This window comes from Rana temporaria, chromosome 7 (assembly GCF_905171775.1).
Source record: "Rana temporaria chromosome 7, aRanTem1.1, whole genome shotgun sequence".
Taxonomy (NCBI): Eukaryota; Metazoa; Chordata; class Amphibia; order Anura; family Ranidae; genus Rana; species Rana temporaria.
This window is the reverse complement of record NC_053495.1, coordinates 9324450-9339855: the sequence shown is the minus strand read 5'-3', so window position 1 is coordinate 9339855 and position 15406 is coordinate 9324450. Positions and strand designations below refer to the sequence as shown.

The window sequence follows — 15406 nt, the reverse complement described above, 5'->3', positions numbered from 1 at the left end:
AGTGTATCTATGCGAAAATGATTCTAAGAATCAGTCGCATAGATACACGGGCCAAAAAAGGGAGTTACGATGGAGTATCCTGAGATACTCCATCGTAACTTCTATGAGAATATGGCCCCTGCTGCTCCTTCACTCTCCAGCCAGAGGCTGGGAATATGTGGTGACCAGACTTTATTGCCTAACTACAGTGGAAAAAAGTCCGGTCTGCAGTTCTGGTTCTGCTGTCTGACAGAGCTGTATACATTTTGCAATCTTGATAAAAAGAAATACCAATCCTTTGGCATGCAGAACAGCTCCCACCTATGCATTTCAGATTTGTATTTCGCTTTGCTCCTGGAGTTCAGCTAAACAAGCTACACAAACCTTGCTCTTCGTCACTCTCGGTCTCCATCGCTTCGTCTTCCTCCTCGCTGTCATAATTGTAGTTGGGGTCGTAGGAGATGTACTTCAGGCACAAATCCGTGATGGTGGGGACGTAAGACGAGATCTCCTTTGGGCAGCGTTTTATAAAGGACTCCATGGCCTGGAAACACTGCTCCCGGAGCTCGTCATCTTCCACCTTGCAGAATCCAACCACTAGGGGCACTATTCTGTCCAAGTGTGGACCTGGGGAGGGCAAATGAGAAGGATCCCGGTAGCAAGGGTTTAGTAAATAGCGACTGATACACTATAGTCAGTTATAAGCTTACTAAAAATTTTGAAGCATAACTCCAGCCATTTCTTTGGGGGTTCGGACACCTGTACGCCTCTCTTCTCTTTTATAAACTGGAGCTCCTGCTGGATTTTGCTTCTAATCCCCTTGTGGAGGCTTCCATTTGTGGATGGACATTTTATGGTCACACAACCAGTCACATTGCTATAATCTTTTTATATGGACTATAAACTGAAGGACCTATGAATAAATGGTTGTGGAACAAATCATTTCAGTTTCCATTATTTCTAATGGTAAAATCTGTGTGCTTTGGATTACAAGCATGCTTCCGGGAAGGAATTATGCTCGCAATCCAAGGTTTTACTGTAAGGCCCCTTTCACACTGAGGCGGGACGTGCGGAGGCGGGACCGCTATTTTTAGTGGCGCTATACCGTTTCGGCCGCTAGCGGTGCGGTTTTTAACCCCTGCTAACGGCCGAAAAAGGGTTAATAAATGCGCCGGCGGTATTACCGCAGTTTCCAATTGCTTTCAATTGGAAGGAGCGGTGAAGGAGCAGTAAACACATCGCTCCTCTCACCGCTCAAAAGATGCTGCTGGCAGGACTTTTGGAGCGGTCCTACATGAGAGTCAGGACGCTCTCTACATTGCAGATAGAGAAAGGAGCTGTGTGTTAGTGGGCATCCTGACTCTCCTGTAGTCCAAGGGAGGGGGGCGAGCACGACACTCCACACCAGGGAGAAAGCCTTGCATTACTGTGTGGAGTTACAGACAGAAGAACAGGAAGTGAGGATTTCTCAGAAGAAATAAGGACATTTAAAAGCAAAATGGAAGGATGAGGTAAGTGAAGGAGGACTGCACTAAGGGAAAGGAAGATATTTAGGAAAAAAAATTGTACCTTTACAACCCCTTTAATGTACAAGTTCCATGTTTGTTCCCCATACCTAATCTGTGTCCTGCTTGCCAACTGACAGCTGCCACGCACTGAATGTAAGTCCTGGTGGTTGACGTAGACTCGTTCTTCTTCATTTCACCCACAAGGTGCTCTACAAGTTCAGTGAAGAGGTTCCCATTGCAGGTCTGTACCAGGTGCCCAAGCGCCAGCACCGCTCTCTTCCTCACAGCGAGCCGTGGACTGGTGAGCTGGCTGAGTAGGCAGGTGAGGATGGAAGGGTGGAAGGTGTAGAGGGCACCTCCTAATCTGCTGGGGACAAACAGGAGGGGGGGGGAGAAAGGGGTACAACATTGCATAATGGAACTTGTGTATATGGACCTGCCAAGAAGCTGATACCCACCTTCCCAACATGTCCGACAGGATGTCAAGAGCCTCCAGCTGCACGGCGGCGTCATCCCGTTTACCGATGGCTCCGGTCAGCTGGCCCGTGATCTTGCGACACACGTTGGCAGCCAAAGTTGAGCCTGGAGCAAAATGTAGGCATAATAATAAAAAAAAAAGATAGATATGTATATTAAAAAGCAATAGATCCAGAATCTTATAAAGTGGAGTTCCACCCATAAGTGGAAGCTCCGCTTATCTGCCCCCCCCCCCCCCCCCCCCCCTGGTGCCACATTTAGAACCTTTCGGGAGGAGCGGGTACCTGTTTTTGACAGGTACCCGTCCCCACTTCGGAGAGATCTTGCCGCGGTGAGATGACTCGAAAGTTTAGCCCCCCCCCCCTCCTTCCCCCCGCTGCCGGGCCATTCTGAAAGCGCAGCGCACTTCGCGCATGCGCAGTAGGGTACCGGCTGTTAAGGCTTCAATGCCGGTTTCCCTTACAGGCAATGGCAGTACCCGAGAGCCAATGGAAACATCGTCTGGGGTGCTGACATCGCTGGATTCTAGGACAGGTAAGTGTCCTTATATTAAAAGTCAACAGCTACTAGTAAGTGTAGCTGCTGACTTTTATTTTTTTTTGCTGGGGGTGGGGTATCAGCTTTAAAACAGAACCCCAGTCAAAAAGTAAATAAAAGCAAATTGATTGTCCATTAAAAGATAAAATTAGAAAGAAAAAAAATTGCTGCAATATTCACCTTGAGTTAGAAGCTGTCCCCCGCATTACCTATTTTCCACCACAAGATGTCCTTAGTCTTCCAGGTTCAATGACAGGCTAGCATCAAGCAACACACTTTCTCTGAGATCAGGCTGTCATGGACCCGCCCACAGCCTTTGGTGAGTGACGGTGAATCAGCCCAATGATGAGCTCAAGCACAAGCAGCCAATCCGTTTATGTGCTGACGAGGAGCACGCTGATATGAGGGGACAGAGATCTGTCTGTTGCTCTGCTCTCTCCTTCTTGTCAGCACATGTACTGATTGGCTCCTTGTAAACATAAATTACCAAAGCCGGTCCTAGTGTGGATGTGTATATGTGAAAGCCTCAGTCAATTCCTCTCCTCGGGCTACGCCCCCTGACATGTTTCGCTCCGCCCACCGAGAGGGAGCTTAATCATAGGCAATTGTCTCCTTGTAGTCATAGGTGTGCACAGCCTATTGCATTAGGGTTTGTCCTTCAAAGCTCCAACACATATGCGTTTGACATATTTACCGGCCTCTTCCCCGCTCTCCATCCTCAAACAATGGGAAAAAAGGGGGAGCAAGGCAGCACATGTGGGACCCGGGCAACAGAAGAACAGGAACAGGGAAAGGAGGGGTGGCATATATTAGTACCGATCCCCTATAACGGGTAAGCAATTAGCGGACCTCCAGCTGTTGCAAAACTACAAGTCCCATCATGCCTCGGCCTCTGGGAGTCATGCTTGTAACTGTCAGAGTCTTGCTATGCCTCATGGGACTTGTAGTTTTACAACAGCTGGAGGTCCGGTAATTGCATCTCCCTGCCCTATAATTTCCTCCTGTGGCAGCTCACTGTTGAGAAAAGGGAGAGGAGAAGAAGCCTACTTTCAGCTGCTGCAGTAGGAAAATACAGATCGGTTCCACTAAATTCCACCCCCGCCGCTCCTTCTGTCCAGGTTCTGAGGACCGGTAAAGGAAGGATTGCGGTTTACCTGTCACCTGCCCACCATTGACAGGTTGCCAACCCCTGGATTAGGCACACCTGACACACCCCTTGCACACCTCTATGCTGCTTCCGCTCACAGTTCAGCCCCGTGCCACCAGAGCGCCAAATTCAAATTCTGCTGGGAAACCCACACTTCCAGGAGTGTCCCTCTCCTGTGTCCCCTTCTCAATGCCGGCCCAAGACATTGTGCTGCCTGGTACCAAGAATGAAATGCTGCCCCCCCCCCCCCCCCCCCAAAAAAAAAAAATTACGCCCACCAAAATGCCCCCACATCCATTATTTTATATCATGATAACTAAAGTGGACCTATCATGGCTCTATACATGTATATAGGAGTATAAAGAGGACCTGTTATGGCTCTATTCATGCAATTAACCCCACAGTGGAGCGGAGAGTGGAACGGGAGGAGCGGTCGGGCGGCAATTAGCCCCACAGTGGAGTGGAGAGTGGAGCTGGCGGAATGGGGTGGCGTGCGGGCAGGAAATTTGCTGCCTCCCTGAAAGTGCTGCCTGGTACAATGGTACCATCGGGTCCCATGGTAGGGCCGGCCCTGCCCCTTCTGCAACACTAGTGGTTCCTACTGCCGACCTGCAGGTCACTACAGAATACAGAAGTGACATGGAGGTGAGTGGTAGGCAGGGGCGGACTGACCATTCCGCACTCGGGCACTTCCCGAGGGCCCCATGCCACTAGGGGGCCTCACCAGGGTTGCCAGCCTCAGTAAACCCAGGGACAGTATGTAAAAATCTGTGTTTTTTTTTTTAAAGTCCCAAGATTATAGCTGCCCAGCCTCTCCAGTACCTTTTCAGTGTGTGTATGTGTATTCTGTGTGTATGTATACTGTGTGTGTATATTGTGTTTCTGTGTGTTTATACTGTGTATGTATACTGTATGTGTGTGTGTTTGTATACTGTGTGGCCCCATAATCTCCTATTGCCAGTGGCCCCATAATCTCCTATTGCCCGGGGGCCCCATAATCTCCTATTGCCCGGTGCCCCATAATCTCCTATTGCCCGTGGCCCCATAATCTCCTATTGCCCGGGGGCCCCATAATCTCCTATTGCCCGGTGCCCCATAATCTCCTATTTCCCGGGGACCCCATGAGTTGTCAGTCCACCCCCCCTGGTGGTAGGAACCACTGAACCCTACGAGGGACACCTTTCATGCATACAACATTAGTCACAAATGTATGTTATGTACTATGGGTATCGCCTAACATCCGACTGTAGCAAATGTCACCATGATGAACCCACGTGCCACCTACCTGAGCTGGCGGCGGGAAGCACGGATATTACAGTCTTCAGGCCGATGCTGCAGATATCTCTGAGTTGCTCCTTATCCGATAGCATGTTGCTGCACAGAGTGTCCACAATGGCCTCCACCTGGAACTCCTTCACCTTCCCCACCAGAGGACCCAGGCTGTCAGAAGAGACACAGGATGTAATGATGTGTTTGCTTTATGTTATACTTCAAGTTCAATTGTTATGCCCAGTTCCTTAGGCAGGGTACGGCAATTCCCATCACTGGTCCAGAAGAGTCTACGTTTTAGGGTAGGAGAATATGGTGGATTAGTGGCCCCATGCCATTAGGCAGGAAAAAAAATGTTTTACTATCCAAAGTTAAAACAACAACAAGAGGAGAAGATTTAATAGATGGAATAGATGGAAAGATGAAAAAATGACTGAAGTTCCGCCGTTTTTTGTTTTTTTTACGTTTTTTACCTTTTTTTTTTACTGCAGCTGCTGACTTTTAAAATAAGGACACTTACCTGTCCTGGGAAAGGGAGTCACCGCTCCAGGTGGGTATACTAAGCAATCATCAACCTCTCAGGAAATCAAAGGTGCCGGCAATGCACAAGGCAATAAGTGGAAACTTCGGAAAAATGGACAGCCGCACTCCAAAAAAAACTCTTGAGTTGTCTTTATTGTAAAATCAATGATAAAATGCACTACAAAAGGCAGCAAAAATAGGGAAAACAGCCTACGCATTTCACACTGGATCAGTGCTTAATCATGGCTGATTAATCACATGATTAAGCACTCATCCAGTGTGAAACGCGTAGGCTGTTTTCCCCATTTTTTGCTGCCTTTTGTAGTGCATTTTATCATTGATTTTACAATAAAGACAACTCAAGATTTTTTTTTGGAGTGCGGCTGTCCATCTTTCCGAAGTTTCCACACACCTGTCCTGGGCACCCGCGATTTTGGGACCCGAAGCCGATCTGTCCCACATCTCTCGGATGCTGCCGTCGCCATCTTCGGTAAGGGAATCAGGAAGTGAAGCCTTTGCGGCTTCACTTCCTGGTTCCCTACTGTGCAAGCGCGAGTCGCGATGCGTGATCCCACTGGTCACTGCTGTCTTCTGGGACCTGTGTGTCAGCGGGGGGTGAGTGGAGGAGGTGCCAGACGTGGCGTAGATACCCGCGGGTGGCTAGGCTATCTATGCCCGGAAGTGGGAGCAAATACCTGTATTATACAGGTATCTGCTCCCCCCTCCCCCTGAAAGGTGCCAAATGTGACACCGGAGTGGGGGGGAGGATTCCGAAAAGCGGAAATTCCATTTGTGGGTGGAACTCTGCTTTAAAGAGGAAATCTTATCTGGCATCATTAAGTTGCATCAAGCACTGCCTCCCTCCATTGGATCTGATAAGGAAGGAAAAATCCCCCCCCCCCCCCCCAGGGTGACCACATTTTCAAACTACCAATCAGGGACACCTTCCCTTCCCAAAAATCAGCTTGTGCTGTAACGAATCACAGCACAGTGATTGGACACAAGAGGCGGGATTTATGATTTCTCCAATCACAAGCAGGGGGCGGGGATTGTGCTCCTCCAGGCATTCCCAGCCAGGACAAGTACTGTCAGTGAGTAAAGCGGTGATGTAGCGGCCTTTTTTGGGGGCATCAGATTGGCCGGGGGGAGGGCTGTGTCAGTTTCATTCCCGGGACACTGTATTGTCCTGGAATGAAGGTGCCCGGGACAGACCTGCAAAATGCGGGACTTTCCCCTGCAATCCGGGACACGTGGTCATCCAAAACGCCCCCCCTCCACATCAATATTTGTCAAGACCAAACTGGAGGTCAAAGCCTGACACCATCTAAAACCAAAAGACACATTTTCTTTGCATTTCCACTCATGGTTCCGTAGATTAATGATGATCGAATGTTACAGGATCCCCACACCTCTCTCACCACTTTACTGCCAAGTTCTGCACCTCTCCATTCTTGTCCTCCAGCAGCTTCAGCAGCATCTTCACCACCTTCCTCTCGCTGTCTTCATCCAGCTTGATGGAGTCCTTCTGCAGCTCCATCATCAGGTCATTGGTGGCCATGAACCTTCCAGGAAATAGAAAAAACACGGGTCTGTCATTATTGGGCCCCCTTAACTCCATAGATCACTTTGTAGCTGATTTCTAACAACTGGAGAATAGTAACCCTAAAGTCAAAAGTTGGGGACTTGCCCACAGCGGCCAATCAGAACCCTCACTTGAAGCCCAATATCAGCCTAAACTTTTAGATACTCATGGGGACTCTGATGTAAGGGGAGACACTGATGGGGACCCTGATTTATGGGGGGCTCTGATCGGGACCCTAAAGTATAAGGGACTCTGATGGGGACCCTGATGCATGGAGGGTCTCTGATGGGGACCCTGATGTATGAGGGGGTCTCTGATGGGGACCCTAATTTATGGTGGCTCGGATGGGGACCTAAAAGGAGCGTGGACTCTGATTTATGGGGGGCTATGATGGGGACCCTAAAGTAAGGGGGACTCTGATGGGGACCCTGATGTAAAGAGGAACTCTGATGGGGACCCTGAAGTTAAGGGAGCTCTGATTTAAGGGGGATACTCATGGGGACTCTGATTGGGACTCTGATGTAAGGGGAGACACTGATGGGGACCCTGATTTAAAGGGGGCTCTGATGGAGACTCTGAAGTGGGGGAGACTGATGGGGACCCTGATGTATGGAGGAGGGTCTCTGATCTGGACCCTGATTTATGGGGGGCTCTGATGGGGACCCTGATGCATGGAGGGTCTCTGATGGGGACCCTAATTTATGGAGGCTCGGATGGGGACCTAAAAGGAGCGTGGACTCTGATTTATGGGGGGCTATGATGGGGACCCTAAAGTAAGGGGGACTCTGATGGGGACCCTGATGTAAAGAGGAATTCTGATGGGGACCCTGAAGTTAAGGGAGCTCTGATAGGGACCAAACAGTAATGGGGGCTCTGATGGGGACCCTGAAGTAAGATGGGGACCCTGAAGTAAGATGGGGATCATGATGTAAGGGGGACTCTTATGGGGACCCTGAAGTAAGGGGGAACTCTGATTGGGACCCTGATGCATGGGGGGTCTCTGATGGGGTCCCTGATGTATGGGGGGGTCTCTGAGGGGGACCCTAAAGTAAGGGGGACTCTGATGGGGACCCTGATGTAAAGAGGAACTCTGATGGGGACCCTGAAGTTAAGGGAGCTCTGATAGGGACCAAAAAGTAATGGGGGCTCTGATGGGGACCCTGAAGTAAGATGGGGACCATGATGTAAGGGGGACTCTTATGGGGACCCTGAAGTAAGGGGGAACTCTGATTGGGACCCTGATGCATGGGGGGTCTCTGATGGGGACCCTGATGTATGGGGGGGTCTCTGATGGGGACCCTAATTTATGGGGGCTCGGATGGGGACCTAAAAGGAGCGTGGACTCTGATTTATGGGGGGCTATGATGGGGACCCTAAAGTAAGGGGGACTCTGATGGGGACCCTGAAGTTAAGGGAGCTCTGATAGGGACCAAAAAGTAATGGGGGCTATGATGGGGACCATGATGTAAGGGGGACTCTTATGGGGACCCTGAAGTAAGGGGGAACTCTGATTGGGACCCCGATGTAAGGGGGGACTCAAATGGGGACCCTAAAGTAAGCGGGGGACACTGATGGGGACCCTGATTTATAGGGGGCTATGATGGGGACTCTGGAGTGGGGGAGACTCTGATGGGAACCCTGATGTATGGGGGGCTCTGATGGGGACCCTGATGTAAGGGAGGACTCTGATGTGAGATGGGGACTTATTCAGTTAAAAAAGATGATAGATAGATAGATAGATAGATAGATAGATAGATAAAATAAATATTAATACTAATTATAAAATAATCCGTAAAAGCCTTGGTTCTGCATTGCAATGACTGGTTTAAAAAGAAGGGGGCAGTAGAAGACACTGCGGTGTTGATTTACTAAAGGCAAATAGGCTGTACAAGTGCGGTTGCTCCAGAGCTTAGTAAATGAGGTAAAGCTACACTTTGCAAAGAATAACCAATCACGTGCAAGGAAAATTAAAACGAACAGCATTTTTGCTTGCACATGATTGGATGATGGAAGTCAGCAGAGCTTCTGCTCATTTACTAAGCTCTGGAGGAATCTATTTGCCTTTAGTAAATCAACAACTGTGACTTTTTTCTGATGCATCATCCGGATCTGTTCATTCGATGTGACTTATGTAATTATATCCCAGCGGATTTGCCCCCCCCCCCCCCCGGGAAATCATCCAACAGTCCGGGCAGAGCAGCTGCGAGTAATTATAGAGCGACAGCACAACATAGATATCAGCCGTGCCGATCTAGAGGCCTATTGATCGATCTTCTCACCCAAGATTCACACATTATTCCACCAATGTAAAGCATTGATAAATAGACTCTACATGGGCTACATTTGTGATTTATAAATGTAAAAATGATCAACGTAAAGCTGATCTCCGGGATATTGTCTGAATACATTTCATTCTTTCAGAATCTCTGTGATCTTTGTTTATTTCTTCCAGATCTGTGCAGGAATCCAGTGTGAGACTTCCTGTAATAAAGACCGCTCACTGCTGCTCTCTCCCCTTGTGCAGGGGGACTGGTCTTGTCTCCGCCCCCTCCTGTAGTCCTCTGGAGTGGGTGGGGTCTGATGGGCCCCTCCCAGTGCTCTACTCTCTCTTGTTGTGCAGGGGGACTGGTCTTGTCTTCTGCCCCCTCCTGTAGTGAGTGGGGTCTGCTGGCCCCTCCCAGTGCTGTGCTATTCTCTCTCCTTGTTTAGGGTGACTAGTCTTGTCTCCACCCTCTCCTGTAGTCTTCTGCAATGGGTGGGGTCTGCTGGCCCCTCCCAGTTCTCTGCCATTCTCTCTCCTTATTTAGGGTGAGTGGTCTTGTCTCCGCCCCTCCTGTAGTTTTCTGTAGTGGGTGGGGTCTGCGGGGCCCCTCCCAGTGCTCTGCTATTCTCTCTCCTTGTTTAGGGTGACTGGTCTTGTCTCCGCCCCCTCCTGTAGTTTTCTGTAGTGGGTGGGGTCTGCTGGGCCCCTCCCAGTGCTCTACTCTCTCTCCTTGTGCAGGGTGACCGGTCTTATCGCCGCCCCCCTCCTGTAGTTTTCTGTAGTGGGTGGGGTCTGCTGGCCCCTCCCAGTGCTCTGCCATTCTCTCTCCTTGTTTAGGGTGACTGGTCTTGTCTCCGCCCCCTCCTGTAGTTTTCTGCAGTGGGTGGGGTCTGCTGGGCCCCTCCCAGTGCTCTGCTCTTTCTCCTTGTGCAGGGTGACCAGTCTTATCTCCGCCCCCTCCTGTAGTTTTCCGTAGTGGGTGGGGTCTGCTGGCCCCTCCCAGTGCTCTGCTCTCCTCTCTCCTTGTTTAGGGTGACTGGTCTTGTCTCCGCCCCCTCCTGTAGTTTTCGGTAGTGGGTGGGGTCTGCTGCCCCCCCCAGTGCTCTGCCATTCTCTCTCCTTGTTTAGGGTGACTGGTCTTGTCTCCGCCCCCTCCTGTATTTTTCTGTAGTGGGTGGGGTCTGCTGGCCCCTCCCAGTGCTCTGCTATTCTCTCTCCTTGTTTAGGGTGACTGGTCTTGTCTCCGCCCCCTCCTGTATTTTTTTTGTAGTGGGTGGGGTCTGCTGGCCCCTCCCAGTTCTCTGCTCTCTCTTCTTGTGCATAGTGACCAGTCTTGTCTCCGCCCCCTCCTGTAGTGGGTAGGGCTTGCTGGGTCGCTCCCACAGCAGGCTATGCACAGCACATTGATGATGTCACTGCTACTTTTACAAAGTAATATCTGGGGTTATATTGGTTTCTAGCACCAACCCCATCCCCCCACAACAAGGAATGCTTTCTGGCACCAAAAATCAGCATAACACATCCAAACTCATGCAAACATTGTTTAATTTAGTTTTTGGATCGTGTTAAAACCTCTGTCAGGACAGGAAGTGATGGGAAATCCCTCTCACGGGGACACCATCAATGGCAAAAACACATTTTAAATAAAGCAGGGGAAGGGCTGACAATGTTTTTTTTAATTGCTATCTGTACCTTCTTATCACGGTGACCACGGCTCTCTGCACTTCTTCTACGGGTGTCACAAAGACAGGAAGTAAGAATAGATCTTCCTAATGGGGTCACTGACCAGTGCCAGGACAAGTTTTTTCTTTTTCTTTTTTTAACATAACAAACCCAAACTTCAGCAAAAACTTTTTATTTTGTTTTTTGGATAAAGTTAAAACCTCTGTCATATTTTATTGCTGTGTGTCTCCCCAAAGGGTGAGATTTCTTACCTCCTGTCAGAACAGGAAGTGATGTGAAATATCTCCCACGGGGACACCGACAACAGCAAAAACACATTTTCAATACCGCAGAGGAAAGGGTTGGCAATGTTTTAATTGCTGTCTGTGCCTCCCGATCTCTGTGACAACTTCTTGTAAGGGTGTCACAAGGACAGGAAGTAAGGGATGATCTCCTTAATGGGGGTCACCAATGCTAAAATGTTCCTCCATTCCTTAGTGGCATAGGTTGCAGGTTCTGCCCTTTTTTTGTATCCCTCTTCTGCTGAGGTGCCTAAGGCAAAAGTCTCTTCTGCCTACCCCTTGGCCCGGCCCTGATTGGATAGTGTTAAAACCTCTGTCAGATTTTATTGCTGTGTGTCTCCCCAAAGGGTGATATTTCTCACCTCCTGTCAGAACAGGAAGTGATGTGAAATCCCTCCCATGGGGACACCGACAATAGCAAAAACACATTTTCAATAGCAAAGAGGAAGGGTTGGCAAATGTTTTAATTGCTGTGTGTGACTCCCGATCTCTGTGACAACTTCTTATAAGGGTGTCACAAGGACAGGAAGTAAGGGAAGATCTCCTTAATGGGGGGTCACCAATGCTAAAGTGTTCTTCCATTTCTTAGCGGCATAGGTTGCAGATCCTGCCCTTTTTGTGCCCCTTTCCGCTGAGGTGCCCAAGGTGAAGGTCTCTTCTGCCTATCCCTTGGCCCGACCCTGATGGACAGAAAATATATTTTCTGATATATTTGGCGTGCCGTAAAGTTAGAAAATAAACTCAACTGTTCTTCAACTTTCCTTTCGCAACCAGAAAAGTAAATCTGTACGGCTTGCAACGGACTTCAGCACCGGTCTGTCGGCCCCCCATGCCAGTCCACACGTCGGCCCCCCACGCCAGTCTACATATTGGCCCTCCCACGCCAGTCCACACATCGGCCCCCCACGCCAGTCCACACATCGGCCCCCCATGCCAGTCCATACGTCAGCCCCCCCGCGCCAGTCCACATGTCGGACCCCCGCGCCAGTTCACACTTCGGCCCCCCACGCCAGTCCACACGTCGGCTTCCCACGCCAGCCCACATGTCAGCCCTCCATGCCAGTCCACACATCGGACTCCCACGCCAGTCCACACGTCAGCTCCCCCACACCAGTCCACATGTCGGACCCCCGTGCCAGTCCACACTTCGGCCCCCCACGCCAGTCCACACATCGCACTCCCACGCCTGTCCACACGTCAGCTCCCCCACACCAGTCCACATGTCGGATCCCCGTGCCAGTCCACACTTCGGCCCCCCACGCCAGTCCACATGTCGGACCCCCGCGCCAGTTCACACTTCGGCCCACCACGCCAGTCCACACGTCGGCTTCCTACGCCAGTCCACATGTCAGCCCTCCATGCCAGTCCACACATCGCACTCCCACGCCAGTCCACACGTCAGCTCCCCCACACCAGTCCACATGTCGGATCCCGGTGCCAGTCCACACTTCGGCCCCCCACGCCAGTCCACACATCGGCCCCTCACGCCAGTCCACACGTCGGCTTCCCACGCCAGTCCACATGTCAGCCCCCCATGCCAGTCCACATGTCGGCCCCCCCATGCCAGTCCACACGTCGGCCCCCCACTACCTTCATCTCACCTGAAGTCCTTGTCGCTGGACGTCATTTTCTCCAGCAGGCTGGAGATGTGATAGGAGACGTTGCTCATGGTGATGACGGTGAAGCCGGCACACCGGACAGGCTTAGAGAGGGTCGCACGCTGCTGGTGACCCCCAAGCCTGGGACGATATGGCGGTGGCAGTGACACGCCTCGGGGGTGGAGGGGGGTGGAGGGGGCTATCGTCTGCTGTCCATTCTTTAGAAGTCGCTGGAAAACCTGACACAGCTGTGGATATAAATAGATGGGTGAGCGTCCCAGGAAAGACCTCTGCTGGTGGCTCTCCTGTAATACAGCGTCCGCCCGGCATCCCCAGGGGGCCCACCAATAAGGGGCCAACTCAGAGTCATGGTATCACTTTTATTTCACTTATTTTTTTAAAGCAGAACTCAATTTTGGATTTTTATTTATTTTTTGCTTTTCTGCTTTTGGGTTGAACCTCCAGCTATCTGCCATAACCCCGGTATATATATATATTTTGTTCAGTCAGGTGGCCGGCTTTCAGATAAAAGAGTTCCCAGCGGCAGATTTGCAGCAAGATCACTTTAATAGGCGGCGGGGAGAGGTGCACCCCTGCAGTCGCTTCCCGGTCAATTCCAATGCTTAGCTCGCAACCAATCCGATGCGGCAGGAAGCAGAGTGATGGCAAGATCGCCCCCATTTGGCTCTATGCTGTTGAAGGACCGGAGCGACCGCCGACGTCACCTCCGAACCTGGGGCAGATTAACCACTTGCTTACTGGGCACATAAACCCCCTTCGTTCCCAGGCGAAATTTCAGCTTACGGCACTGCGTCGCTTTAACTGACAATTGCGCGGTCGTGCGACGTGGCTCCCAAACAAAATTGACGTCCTTTTTTCCCCACAAATAGAGCTTTATTTTGGTGGTATTTGATCACCTCTGCGATTTTTTTTTTTTGCGCTATAAACAAAAAAAGAGCGACAATTTAAAAAAAATATATATTTTTTTTACTTGTTGCTATAATAAATATCCCAATTTTTTTTTTAAAAAAAATATTTTTTTTCTCAGTTAAGGCCGATACGCATTTTTCGACGTATTTTTGTAAAAAAAAAAAAAAATCGCAATAAGCGACTGGTTTGCGCAAAAGTTATAGCGCCTACAAAATAGGGGACAGAATTATGATATTTTTTTTATTATTTTTTTTTTTACTAGTAATGGCGGCGATCTGCGAATTTTATTGGGACTGCCATATTGCGGCGGACGTATCGGACACTTTTGACACAAATTTGGCGCCATTCACATTTATACAGCGATCAGTGCTATAAAAATGCACTAATTACTGTATAAATGTGACTGGCAGGGAAGGGGTTAACACTAGGGGGTGAAGAAGGGGTTAAATGTGTATCCTGGGTGTGTTCTAACTGTGGGGGGGAGGGGGGTGACTGGGGGAGGTGACCGATGCTGTGTCCCTATGTACAAGGGACACAGATCGGTCTCCTCTCCTCTGACAGCACGTGGAGCTCTGTGTTTACACCCCATCATTACACACAGAGCTCCACGTCCCTGCTGTCTTACCGACGATCGCGTGTACCCGGCGGACATCGCGGCCGCCAGGTACACGCAATCGGGTCCCCAGCTATGCGCCGGGACAGTGTTTACCCGCTGCGCGCCCCCCAGTGGCGCGCGCGGGTAATGCTTTCAAATGACGTCCAAAGATGTCCAGTTGGCACCTGAGAGCCGCGCTGTTGACGTCTTTTGTCAATAGCGCGGTCTCAAGTGGTTAAAGGGATTTTTTTCTTAAAGAGGAACTGCAGTCTGCTCACATAATTTGTAATAAAAACATCTTTGCCATTCTGAAGCTTCCCTACAACTACTTTGCATATTATTTTATAGATACTGTGATTCTGTACTTGCCAAAAATGCTGCAGAAATCTCCCTCCACTGAGTCTGGCTGCGGCCATTTTAACTGTGGGCAGCTGAAGCTGCTTCCTGTTCACTTCCTGGATTTACACAGACACACCTCCAGCTCTGCAGCTCTCATTGGCCCTCTTATGGCTCACCCCCCTCTCTTCCTGGCAAACTCTCACTCTCTTTTTTTAGGAGGGGGTGGTAATGGGGGCTGTGAGGTGGGATATACCATTAGAGGGGGTGGTAATGGGGGCTGTGAGGTGGGATATACCATTTGAGGGGGTGGTAATGGGGGCTGTGAGGTGGGATATACCATTAGAGGGGGTGGTAATGGGGGCTGTGAGGTGGGATATACCATTAGAGGGGTTGGTAGTGGGGGCTGTGAGGAGGGATATACTATTATAGGGGGTGGTAATGGGGGCTGTGAGGTAGGTTAATCCAATGGAGAGGGATAATGAGGGCTGTGTGTGTGAGGGGGGGGGGCTCATACTATTTCCAGGTGTGGGGGTTGTGAGGGGGTTATATAATTTCAAGTGGTGGGGGTAATTAGGGGGCTGTGAGGGGGGTATGCCAAGAGGAGGGAGTAATGGGGGCTGTAAGGGAGAGTTATAACATTGGAGGGGGTAATGAGGGCTGTAAGGGAGGGTTATATCATTGCAGGGGGTAGTGGGG

At 50.2% G+C, this 15406-nt stretch overlaps 1 protein-coding gene across 1 annotated transcript in view; it reads right to left on the bottom strand.

Annotated features, from left to right (window-relative positions):
- Positions 1-13018, bottom strand: part of LOC120945019 (cullin-associated NEDD8-dissociated protein 1-like) — a 37019-nt gene extending 24001 nt beyond the window's left edge. Inside the window, exons 1-6 of the mRNA XM_040358848.1 lie at positions 12850-13018; positions 6858-7001; positions 4934-5088; positions 1946-2069; positions 1595-1851; positions 364-606 (exon numbers count right to left, since the gene is read on the bottom strand). Coding sequence (XP_040214782.1) covers positions 364-606; positions 1595-1851; positions 1946-2069; positions 4934-5088; positions 6858-7001; positions 12850-12917 — 991 coding nt within the window. The 5' untranslated portion in view covers positions 12918-13018. The remainder of the gene's footprint in view (positions 1-363; positions 607-1594; positions 1852-1945; positions 2070-4933; positions 5089-6857; positions 7002-12849) is intronic.
- Positions 13019-15406: the final 2388 nt, after the last annotated feature.